Genomic DNA, 12666 nt, shown 5'->3' with positions numbered 1-12666 from the left:
TATCTGCAGATATATAAATCATGTTCAAGGCGACGGTGGTACGCAAATGTAGTGTAGATCAGCAAATCCCTGCAGCTCAGCATAAACGTCGACTGCTGGTGGATTCATAGATTTCAATGGCGGTGTAAACAAACGCTGGTCCAACTCTGGTAAAGAATGAATGCCTTGATTTAAAATGATTTGTTTAATGTGTGGTTTAACATTAAATACACACCTATATGCGTATTTTATACGTAGCTGCATATATCTTCATTTGATAATGCAGAGGCTGTGAAAGGTAACGCCGTTATCTTGTAAAGCTGCACGGGTGATGTTACAGGCTAACGTTAGGGTGCTCGCTGCCCTGCATTTGAAAACAGCGGTGCATTGTAATGGAGCGCGCTGACACAACTGCAGCTGCTAGACACATTAACTAGCTTAATTTACACAGCAATGTTAATATCTACTGAAATGTAAAAGAAAAATACATGAGACACGTTGTAGTATCACAATGTTATTTTATTTTATTACAATTTCTGAAATATTCACTCTGTTCACGAGACGATGTAGATAGCTAAGGGTTAGACTTGGAAAATGCAAATGCTTCATTCAGCTCACAGCATATACTTTAATGACACTGAGGACATGAACAGTTTGACTTCGTTAGAATGAGCTATACCACAGGACGAAATACACATTTTCTTCAAATGTGATGCAGATTGATTTCCATTGCAATGTAAACAGAAAAAAAACACAATTAATGTGACAATTTCAGGCCCGATTTGGGCCACTTGTGTCTCGTGAGTCAACTATACATGTGGTTGCTGTCATGCAAAAACCTTGTTTCCCCATTTTTGCTTTTAGACAATAGTTTAATCTGTGAAAAACAAGAAACGAAAACATTGGTTTCATTGCTGGTTGAGGAGGAATTCAGGAGCAGTCTGATAACCCCAGACAACACACTTTACACTTGACTTCTTGAACTCTTGAGCTAGTGAACTTGCTCTTGTGACCATTATTTTTGTCCACAGAAGGTAAACTAACTTTCACGCTTTTGATCACAGGTCCAGTCCACTGCCTTCCTGCTTCATTTTATTAAGAATGGCAATTCCCATCGCAATACTGGACTGTGACCTGCTGCTCCATGGTCGCGGACACAAAACTCTGGATCGCTTTGACATTGAAACAGTGTCCGATGAGTTTCTGTTGACAACATTTGGTTTTCCACGCGAGTTTATCTACTACTTGGTGGATCTGCTAAAGGAGAGTTTGTTGAGACGCACACAGAGGTCACGAGCAATCAGCCCTGATGTTCAGATCCTTGCAGCTCTTGGATTCTACACATCAGGCTCTTTCCAGAGCAAGATGGGTGATGCTATTGGCATCAGCCAGGCCTCCATGAGTCGCTGTGTTTCAAACGTCACTAAAGCTCTGATTGAGAAGGCGTCTGAGTTTATTGGCTTCAACCGAGATGAAGCAGCCAAACAGCAGTCTAAGGAAGAGTTCTACAGAGTGGCCGGTATTCCCAATGTTGTAGGGGTTGTGGATTGTGCGCACATAGCCATTAAGGCACCTAATTCGGAGGATTCGTCATATGTCAATAAGAAAGGCTTCCACTCCATTAACTGCCAGCTGGTGTGTGATGCCAGAGGGCTTCTACTGAGTGCTGAGACACACTGGCCTGGCAGTCTAACGGACCGTGCCGTATTTAACCAGTCCAGTGTGTGCAAGCTATTTGAAGAACAGGTGAACCACGAGGGCTGGCTGTTGGGTGAGATGATTTGTTACTATTGCGTGCTGTCTCTTGTTGTCATGGCTTTGCCTGTGCTTTCTAAAGGAATGTGTCATTTCTCCTTAATTGCCTCATTAAACTGTCACAGTTTGGTGACTCCTGATATTTGCTTGTGAAGTGGTCCTCAGCGACCTGTTGTCTGAGTGAGACTTTTTTTTGTTGTTGTTGACCAAGCTCTGTTTTGCAGGAGACAATCGCTACCCTCTGAGAAAGTGGTTGATGACCCCTGTTCAAAGCCCAGAGACTCCAGCAGACTACCGCTATAATCTGGCCCACACAGCAACGCATGAGATTGTGGACCGTACGTTCCGGGCTATCCAGACACGCTTCCGATGCCTGGACGGAGCCAAAGGCTACCTGCAGTATGCCCCTGAGAAATGTTCTCGCATAATTCAAGCCTGCTGCGTGCTCCATAATGTCTCACTTCAGTCCGGACTGGATGCTTGGACATTTGAGAGGACTGACACCACAGACCAGTCTGAGGAGGGCAATGACCCGGCAGAAAAAGTGGACCTGGAGGCACTGAGAGTCAGACAGGAACTGATCCACAATCACTTTAGCTAGATTGGATGCTGCCTATAAGATTGATCAGTGTAAATGGGCTCAATTGTGCCTCAGAATGTACCATACATGCCACAGTTCGCAGTGTTTACGTGCATGCTTTTTTTTGTTTGTTTTTTTAAGAAAATGTAATTATCCATGATTTATGATTTATGTTATCCTTTAACATATTTAATGCTCGACACAATGTTCATGTCAGTTGAATTAAAATATGTTGAATAAATCATGACAAATACTTAATTTATTATAAAATAGACCAAATTAGAATGTTTGTAAACACAGATTTGCAGTCCTTTGGGTGGATATCTCACATTCGGACAGCTTATTTTATGTAGCGGTAAAATGAAACATACAATACACTTGTATTGTTTTTTGTTTTTCTGCCAGACACAGTATAGGGTGTAAGTAATTTCAGGAATACAGGTACACCCTCTCTGAGGAGTAAAACACACAGTACAAACCAGCATGTCTGTGTATTCCAGTGGGTTAGGTCTTGTTGTATTTCTACTGTAATGTCATAAGTTCTCTAGTACAGAATGGATTAGGTTTACAGGTTTACTCTTTCAAGTTGTCTGACTCCCAAACACAGCAAAGCTGGTGAAGTGCTGAACACTAGTGAAAGGTGAACGCACCAGATTCACCAGTATCATCAACAGTGACATGTGTATCATCTATTTAATTAAAATGTGAATATTTACGGGAACATACAAATTTTTATTTTATTTATTTTTTTATTTTTATTTTTTTTGATGGCTATTGATGACAGGGTTGTGGGTTTGATACCCGGGCTCTGCAAGCTGGCACTGTAGGGCCTTTGAGCAAGGCACTTCACCCTCTCTGCTCCTTGGTCGCTGGAATTGGCTGCCCACCGCTCTGGGTGTGTGTGTGCTCACTACCACAGATGGGTCAAATATGGAGGACACATTACATGTGCACCTTTATGTTTGGGATGAGTTGGGCATGAGAGGTAGTGGTGATCATCCAACATCCTGACCTGGTCCTGAATGCAATCCTCACAGCAATTCTCCATAATCTAGTAAAAAAAAGCCTTCACTGAACAGCAGAGACAGATTCTTCAACAAAAGCAGGATAATCTCTTCTTTAATACCCTTGATTTCAGAAGAAACAATGAGCAGGTGTCCCAAAACCTTTGTCAATATAATACAAGGTACAAGCTCTGATGGTGGAGCTAGGAGAGAAAATATGACTGAGGTAAAAGGAGGAGACAGGGTGATGGTGGGGTGAGAAAACCTTGAACATGAAAGGTAGAGATGTGAATGTAGGATGTTAGATTGGGAAGCGGAAGGACTTCAGGTATCTTCCCAAAATGTTCCCAAACTTGTGTAAAACTCTAAATATGACCTTTTTTATGTCAGTTTCTGTTTCAGTAACTCCACTGACAGTATCAGGATAAGGATTAATAGCAAGATTTAAAACACAGCACAGTCAATAATTCTAATGCATTTACTGTTTATCATATAAAAATAATAATTTAGCATCTATGAAACCACTGCAGTGACATGCTGTTTTGTCCTGCACAACATGACGAAAAATCTGCTCTCCCACTGAAACAAACATTAAACAAGACGTGTTTATGAGGACAACAAAGAATTGCAGTGGTGTTAAGAACTCAATTTGTGGGACCACCAGTTGCCACTGCAGTGACCCATTGGAGGCCAGCTTGCAGTCGGAATTTGGTGCACTCTTTCATTTGTCCAGACTAAAGACATGCAGACTTGGCTGATTTTTATTTTTCTGGCTTTGAATTGTGAATTTTTTTTTCTTGCATTCAAATTCCTAAACGCTTCAGAGTATCATTGCATGAAAATGCCAGGTTGCACTCCCTCCATTCCCTGTTCTTGCACCAAAGCAAGAAAGAGCAGAGGAAGCTCAGTGACTCCAGTCATTAATAAAGGCTTAAAATATTTACGAGACTCAGGGCCTCGTACCCAGCTATCGATCGCCTAAACGCGCCTCAGTGGAGAGAGAACTGGATATATATTTATGATGAATAGGGCTTTGTTAATTTTAGCTGTGGTTAATGAATGCTGGCGGTGCTGTAGGAGTAGGCAGAATGTTTTTGCTCAGCGCTCTCGGCTGTCAAAGGCGATAAATCAGCTGGGCTCTTTAATGAGACCGGCAGTGAGACTCCTACAACAGACAGAAATGACTCCTTTTTCTCGGACCGGGTGATAAATGATGAGGAGAGGGAGAGAGTGAGGGAGGGCAGAGCAGGCTGGCTGACTACACTGAACAAGACGTCCTATCCTGCAGCCGCTGTCGCGCTGCCCAAGCTTTGATTTCGTTTCCCACCGCATCCCGACCAGCCCCGCCTTCCTGTGCTATGATTGGCTGGAAGTTTGTACTCACAAGCAGTGGAGCATGAACCTGGACCATTCATCTCCAGCTATGTCAGTAAGAACTAGCCAATCGTAGGGCAGGTAGGCGGAGTTTGTTTTCCCACCTGTATTTCGACTAATCTTTCTGCACTGGGATTGGCTGGGACCTCACACTCCACGGCTCGTGGCTCCTAAACTATCAACCAATCCCAGCGCAGGAGGCAAACAGCGGCAGACCGTATAGGATGGTGAAAGCGTCACACGGCTCGTAAAATTCTCCCGGAGAGAAACAGCGCTATGTGGAGTGAAGTCCAGTGTGTTCATCACTCACCGTCTAGGAGACTCGCTGGCGTTCAGCTGCGGATGTGAGTGCAAACATTTTCTTACGGAATTCTCTAATTGTTCTTTTATCTGATCCCCCCCCCCCACATACAGAGTGAAGATGACAGACTGTGGGGCGTCTCGGAGAATGGCGAGGGCAAAGCTGGTAGTGCTTGGACGGGATAACTGTGGGAAGACTGGTAAAAACAGCCTGGAACAAAGCTTTATGTATGGTCTCATATACTGTGCTATTAATTCATGTCATACTGAGACGTGTCTCTTTCTCTACCATGTCCCCATTTTCATCCCCCCTCTCTATTTTCCCCAACCCTCTCACACTACATCTCTCTCTCTCTCTCTCTCTCTCTCTCTCTCTCTCTCTCTCTCTCTCTCTCTCTCTCTTTTCTCTAACCTTCTCACACACCCATCCTCTCTTTTTCTCACTTTTACACACACATTATCACTTACCCTTAACCCCTACCTTATCTCTTTCTCTCCCCCTTTCTCTATTTTCTCAAACCCTCTCACACCCTATCTCTCTGTCTCTCTCTCTCCCTTACATACACATGCACTCCCTCCCCATATCTCTCCCCCCTCGGTTTTCGCACACCCTCTCTCTCTCTTCTTTCTTTCACCTTTCTCTATTTTCTCTAACCTTCTCACACACCCATCCACTCTCTTTCTCACTTTTACACACACATTATCACTTAACCCTAACCCTTACCTTATCTCTTTCTCTTCCCCTTTCTCTATTTTCACCAACCTCCTCGCCCCCTCTCTCTCTTTCTCTCTCTTGCACACACATTATCTCCCTCCTCCTCTCTTTCTTTCCCCCCTTTCTTTATTTTCTCACACCCTCTCACAACCTATCTCTTTCTTTTTTCTGCCCTGTATCTCTTTCTCCCTACCCCCCTCCTTCTCCACCTTGTGTTTAAAATCCAGCTCTGTGTGTTAGATTCATCACCAAGCGTTTCATTGGAGAGTATGACCATAAAAAGGGTAACACTGACACACACAGATATAAACATGCATATATAGCCACCTGTTAGACCCACCTGCCCCTATAAGGCTGACAGTCTGCTTTTGTTTCCTCTCTCAGAGGTTACCTACAGGTGCCGCAAAACAGTGGACAAAGAAGCGATTGACCTGGAGATTTTAGACACAGTTAATAAGGTACGGCATGCTCTTGTTTAAAGTCTGAGCCAGGCCCAGTTCTCAAAGAGCACAGGCTTTCCAGTAACATTATTACACTGTAATATGAATATGATTACACTAAATAGGGAAGAAAAGGGTAAACAATGGCGGGTTCATAAAGCACAAGCATTAGTACTTAACTCTTATTACCATATTTTTATACCGAACAGTATTGTACAGTTATAGTTAATCTACTGTTAAAACACCCCATTAGGTACAAATGAATGTAGACATCTCTCTGCCGTATATTGTGCATAATTCTATTAATAAAGTGTTTTGGTTGTAGTAAAACAGGGTGATGTTATTGAAGTTGAAAAGATTACAGCACTGTTCCATATTTAGTTATCAGGTCATAAAGAAGGCTGTATTTAATAGTCACTAATAAGCTCCTACCTTGTCATTTCCTAATAAGGGGTTTTCACCCTTTTATTCTGATCAGGAAGGCTTTCTATTACATCGAGCCTTATCCCGTGTGAGGGTTTATGTCTTTTAAATCCATAACTCCTGCAGCCTGGGACTCTTTCTCTATTGCCTACGTTCTCTATTGTTCTGAACTGTCACACACTAGACAGTAAGCAGAGCTGTCGTAACCATTCCATTCCTTTCAGGCCTGTGTTTCTCGCATCGCAGGCCACTCTCCTGGTAGCTTTAATGCAACCCTGGTGTACATGCTGTGGATCTGGCTGCAAGATCACATTTAAAATAATGCTTCAGACAAAATGGTTAAGCATTATCCCCAGTTTCTTTGGCACTATATGGCATACTACTACATCTACAAACAATGGTACAGACAAAAGTACAGACAAATCTTACAAAGCTTACTGATCTCTGCTACTGCTGTTGTGCTTCATGCATAAAAGAACACTGCTATGTTATTTTTCTTTTCAATCTAAATGGATTTATAAAAATATATCTGAATTTGATATTTGTCTAAACCACTCGACAGCCTGAACCTAACCCTGGTTACATTAAAGCGGCGGTGTAATTACAGTGTGGGGATACACAACCCCTATTGTGTAAGCCTGGCCTAGATCAGCCTCATCTTCATTATTGGATATGAAAGTGTCCAGCAGCCTCTGGTCTGTACCTCATCTCACTCACTCTCTCAAAGTGACCTCTCTTGAAGCAATAAGTCATGTGATGATGTGCATTACAGTGATTATACCACTTGGGTGGTGCCAGGTTTTTTTTTGTTTTTTTTTTGCTGTGGTGCTAAAGATTTTTTGTTGGTGCTATACCTACGGCTGTTGCCATGACTTTTTCATTTATCAATTTTGAGTAGTTCCAGACATAACATTGAAAGGTAATGGACACAAGTTTCTTTCAGTATGTCAAAGCTCATGTACCAGCTACACCATGAAATCAGTGCTGAGAACAAAATCAATTTTCAGTTGTCTAACGCACATCAATACTCACTAAGCACTGCAACTATTCCTGCAGATATTTCTGGAGCTATTTTCTGCTGTGAATCACCCATTCTACCACATCCCAAGGTGCTTTATTGGATTCAGATCCATTTACATTTACATTTAAGGCATTTAGCAGACGCACTTATCCAGAGCGACTTACAAAAGTGCTTTGCTATTTACCCAAGAAAAACCTCAGCTAGTTTGAGTAGACTAATAAAAGATACCTCTAAGTTTAGACATTACTAAGCACAAGTCAGTAAGGAGACCACTTTGCTATTCGCCCAAGTATTCTCAGAAGAGGTGGGTCTTCAGTCTGCGAGCGATTCTGCCGTTCGGACACCCAGGGGAAGCTCGTTCCACCACTTTGGTGCCAGGACAGAAAAAAGCCTGGACGCTTGTCTTCTGTGGATTTTGAGGGATGGCGGGTTGAGCCGAGTCGTACTTGAAGCTCAAAGGGCTCTTGGTGCAGATTGGCTTTTGACTGTCCTTTGTAGGCCAGCAGGGTTTTGAATCTGATGCGGGCAGCTACAGGTACAGATCCAGTGACTTGGAAGGCCACTGAAAAACACAGAGCTCATTGTCATGTTTATGAAACCAGTTTAAGAAACATTTGCTTTGACATTATCATGCTGGAAGTAGCCATTATAAAATGGATAAATTGCAGTCATAAAGGGATGAACATGGTCAGCAACAATACTCAAAATGACATGCATGCAATCATTTATTGGTATTAACCTCTTAAACTCCTCAGAATCACCGGTGGTTAATGGCTTTTTTTCTTTGCCGTTGTACACCAGAAACATGCAAGCATTGCTTTGCATGTAGTTACAATCCTTAGGGTGTAACAAAAGTTTAAAAAAAACCTTCCAAACACCATTACACTACCTCCACTAGCCTGGACTGTTGACACAAGACAGGTTGGGTCCGTGGATTCATGCTCTTAAAGCAAAATTCTGGCACCAACCATCTGTGTGCCTCAGCAGAAACCAAGATTCATCAGACCAGGCTATGCGTTTCTAGTCTTCTACTGTCCACTTTTGGTTAGCCTATGTCCACTGCAGCCTCAGCTTTCTGTTATTGGCTGACTGATGTGAAACCCAACATGGGCTTCTGCTATTGTAGCCCATCCGCTAGAAGGGATGTAAAAAGAGCCACAAAAAAAACAGCTGTTCCACTGTTCACAACATAATTTACAAATGCAACAACTGCATGAATGTGGTCCGCTGGGAGCAGTGCTGGTTGTAGAAGTTTGAAGGCAGCAAGAAGGAAGGACCAGCGATACCGCTCCTTCACACACTTGGGGTGAAGTAGCCTGTCACTGAAGGACCTCGCCCAGTGCTGCCAGAGTCTCATGCATGGGGTGGGAGCTGTTCTCCAGCATGGATGCCAGCTTGGCTGTCATCCTTCTGTCTCCCACCTCCTGCACTGGGTCTAGGAGGCTTCCCAGGACAGAGCCGGCCCTCTTTACAAGTGTGTTCTGTCTCTTCTAGTCTGCTGTCGAGAAGCTACTGCCCCAGCAGATGCCACCACTGTATCAAAGAAAGTCCTCAGGAGTGCTCCCTGCACCCCAAAGGACCTCAATCTCCTCAGTAGGTAGAGTCTGCTCTGTTGTTTAGGTAAACACCCAGGTACTCATAAGAGTCCACTCTCTCTATGGCCATACCATGGATGTTCACTGATGGAGGGGCGGTGTCTACACATGCGGAAATCCACCACCAGTTCTTTGGTCCTCCTCGAGTTTATCTGGAGGTTCTGCAGACACCAGTCCATAAAGTCCTAAATCAGTTCCCCATACCTGCGGTCCTCCTTATAAGTTAGTGTACAGAGTGAAGAGGAACATGTCATCACAGGATCTACAGGTAGCTTCTATTTGCTGAAGAAATACAGCATCAGAACAGACCACACACTTGGATTTTTGAATGGGAGGTGTGCAAGGAGGAAACCCTTGCTGTTAAAAGAAAACATCCAGACTAAATGTTTTTCAGAGGACACATAGTCCAAGACCAGGACATCGTAAAGCAGACCCAGCATTTGAGTACAAGAACCCATATCAACAGTGAAGCATGAAGTTGGAAATGTCAGGGTATGGAGCTGCTTTTCTGCCACTAGGAATTCTTTATTGTATCAGAGGGTGCTTGAGGAAGGCCGTCTGTCTACAAACTAGCAGTAACGTCACACAGCTGAGAGAATTCTGAATTCTGAGTGGGACAAACTCTCTCCCAGTTGTTGTCAGAGACTGGTAGATCATTATATGAAACATCAGAAGTATTTTAACTTTTTCCTCACAAGACAATTGCATTTCTATTAATTACATTTCTTAAGTTTTATTTGTTTCATTATATTATTATATTTTATATTTATATATACAATATAATATTTATATATATTATTATATTATATTATTTGTTTCAATATATTATTATATATAATATTTAATATAATATATAATATTTATATATATTATTATATTATATTATTTGTTTCAATATATTATTATCTCCATCTCTTAATAGTGTTCAAATGTCCATATGTTGAAATATAAAAAAAAAGAACAAAAATTTAATAGTGTTCCAACTTTTCACGGCTGTACATTAAACTTCTGGGCATGTGGGTATTTCAGAAAGTGTTTTTTTTTTTGTGGGTGCTTCCATCACCTTGTGCCTGTCATTGCTAAAAGGAGTTATTGGGCATGATAGGAAATGTGAATTTAGTACCTTGGTTAATAGATTATTTTTTTGTATTTTCTTTAGTTGAATATTTAATTTAATGTCATTAATACATTCTCGAGGAAGAACATCTCAGTAAACAGACTTCAGTCTTCTGCTAATCAGTGTAGTCCATTAACAGTAGGTTATGGTTACCAAAAAGCATAAGAATTTGGAGCACCAAAGCAGAATGTCTCAGCCAATCAGATGTTTGAGAAAAAGAAATTAATTGATATGAAACCGTTTGTTTTGTGTGTGTTCATGTGTGTGTGCAAATGTATAGGAGTGCATGGGGCCTGCAGCTACCTCTCTGGAGAGTTCCATCAAATGGGGTGATGGGTTTCTGATCATGTACTCAGTGACAGACCGCAGCAGTTTTGAGGCTGTTTCACGCCTGAAGAGGCTCATTGACCACGTCAAGCAGACACTCGGTAAGACTGAACTTAAAGGACCTTTTTCTGAGGTGCAGAAGTCCATGGAAATCGACCAGGGTAATTGATGTTATGATACAACTAAAGAAGGGATAAATGAAAGTGAGTTTCTTTATAAATGTGGCTCATTTTCTGTTTCCAAAGGTAAATAAATGTATACTTGGCTGGAGCTCACAAACATGAGTAAAGGAGGAGTTTAATGTGTGTGTAACACCTCATGCCTTACATGGATTAATTCCATGGTGTGGTGTAATGTTTCAACTGTGGGCCACTGTGAGTCTGTGTGTGCTTGTTTGTATGTGTTTTCCATTACCGAGGCCTTTTATGATGCCATAATACACCTCCTACCTGCTGTCACTTTTTATTATGGTCTGCTCTGCTTTAGGAGTACATAGAGCACTAAACAGCTGCGTGTGTGTATGTGTGTGTATTTCCATTACCCAGGAATCCCCACAGTGATTGTAGCAAATAAGAGTGACATGGAGAATGGGCGTGTTGTTAGGACAGAAGAGGGACAGGCTTTGGCCAGGGATCTGAGGTCAGTAAACTATGTTTGAACTGTGAGAAAGAGAGAGAGTTGTGTGTGTAGTTTTGTGTGCCTTAGGTGTTATAATATATATATATATATACAGTTGACCTGTCATTAAAGAAACAAATAAATTGAGCTGTAAAGAAATGCTTACCTTTTGTTTTTCATTTAAAATATTCACAACAATCTGACTTTTATGCAAAGTCTAATGATTGCAAAATTAAGTGAAATCTACCTAAGTAGTTTCCCTTTCACCTGAGAGGTTAAAAGCACATACTAATGTACTGTTAATAAATATGTCTGTGTGGATATTACAGGTGTAGTTTATTAGTATGTCTGTGTGGAAGTTACAGGTGTAGTTTATTAGTATGTCTGTGTGGATATTACAGGTGTAGTTTATTAGTATGTCTGTGTGGATATTATAGGTGTAGTTTATTGGTATGTCTGTGTGGAAGTTACAGGTGTAGTTTATTAGTATGCGTGTGTGTGTGTGTAAGCTACAGGTGTAGTTTATTGGTATGTGTGCGTAGAAGGTACTGGTATAGTTTATTAGTATGTCTGTGGAAGGTACAAGTTTGTATGAAAACTACAGGTGTAGTTTATTGCTGTCTGTGTGGATGCTACAGGTGTAGTTTATTGGGACGTCTGTGTGGAAGCTACATAACATGCTGCTTATGTTGATGCTACAGGTGTAGTTTTTTCGAGCTCTCTGTGGCAGAGTGCTCCTCAGCAGTGGAGGCAGCATTTGGGCAGCTGATACGAGAGGTGCGTCTTGAGTTTCAGCGCCATCTGCTGGCCATGGATAAGCGTTCACGTGTGCTGCAGATGCGCCATGTGCTGAAGAACAAACTGACACGCAGCAAGACCATGCAGTGGTGACCAGACACCAAGCGCTGTTCATATCCCCGAGGATCAGCGTGTTGATCCGTTTTCTGCTCACACTTGTGAGTTGGATCAAGGACAAACTTACAGCCAAGGAAATCCAGACACTAGAAAATTGGTGTTTTAATTTCTAATGAAGTGCTACTTTTTTTCCCCTTTTTTTTTACATCTTACTATTTATGGATGCATAAGTGAACTCTGCTGCTCTCCTCGAGTGGCAGTGATTCTATTTCTAAAGTGACATTTCTCCCACTCAAAGTGCTGTAATGCTGTGGGAAGGACTGCATTTATAGAACCCCGGAGACGTCATGAGTGTAAAGGAAAGTTGCTTTTTAAGGCATTTTAAGGGAAGTGTTTTCAAAAACTTTGTGTGTACAATAGTTATTGCAAAGAAAATGTTTTTTTTTTTTTTTTTTTTTTAAATCTTGTAATAAATCTATTTTTATGTTCTTTTAATATGATCCAATCAGTCTATGAGTCATGCTTCACTATGACATTTAAATGTCAGGGATAACAAGCAAAAC

The 12666-nt window shown here is 41.7% G+C and overlaps 2 protein-coding genes across 3 annotated transcripts; both read left to right on the top strand.

Annotated features, from left to right (window-relative positions):
• Nucleotides 1-98: 98 nt before the first annotated feature.
• On the top strand, nt 99-2993 carry harbi1 (harbinger transposase derived 1). 2 transcript variants are annotated; one of them, XM_072671481.1, is made up of 3 exons: nt 99-149; nt 1044-1750; nt 1959-2993. In XM_072671481.1, exons 2-3 carry the CDS (start codon nt 1081-1083, stop codon nt 2333-2335), a joined length of 1047 nt encoding a protein of 348 aa, XP_072527582.1. In that variant the 5' UTR covers nt 99-149; nt 1044-1080; the 3' UTR covers nt 2336-2993. The 2 variants fall into 2 exon arrangements, with proteins under 2 accessions (XP_072527582.1, XP_072527583.1); XM_072671482.1 differs by lacking the exon at nt 99-149 and having other exon boundaries at nt 170-1750.
• Nucleotides 2994-4961: 1968 nt separating this feature from the next.
• On the top strand, nt 4962-12551 carry LOC140548113 (ras-related and estrogen-regulated growth inhibitor). Its single transcript, XM_072671508.1, has 6 exons — nt 4962-5192; nt 5935-5991; nt 6092-6165; nt 10584-10731; nt 11176-11269; nt 11950-12551. Exons 1-6 carry the CDS (start codon nt 5114-5116, stop codon nt 12137-12139), a joined length of 642 nt encoding a protein of 213 aa, XP_072527609.1. The 5' UTR covers nt 4962-5113; the 3' UTR covers nt 12140-12551.
• The last annotated feature ends 115 nt before the right edge of the window (nt 12552-12666 follow it).

Source organism: Salminus brasiliensis, chromosome 25 (genome assembly GCF_030463535.1).
Source record: "Salminus brasiliensis chromosome 25, fSalBra1.hap2, whole genome shotgun sequence".
In the NCBI taxonomy this organism is placed as follows: domain Eukaryota; kingdom Metazoa; phylum Chordata; class Actinopteri; order Characiformes; family Bryconidae; genus Salminus; species Salminus brasiliensis.
The sequence above is the reverse complement of the archived record's forward strand: the minus strand, read 5'-3'. Positions and strand labels throughout refer to the sequence as shown.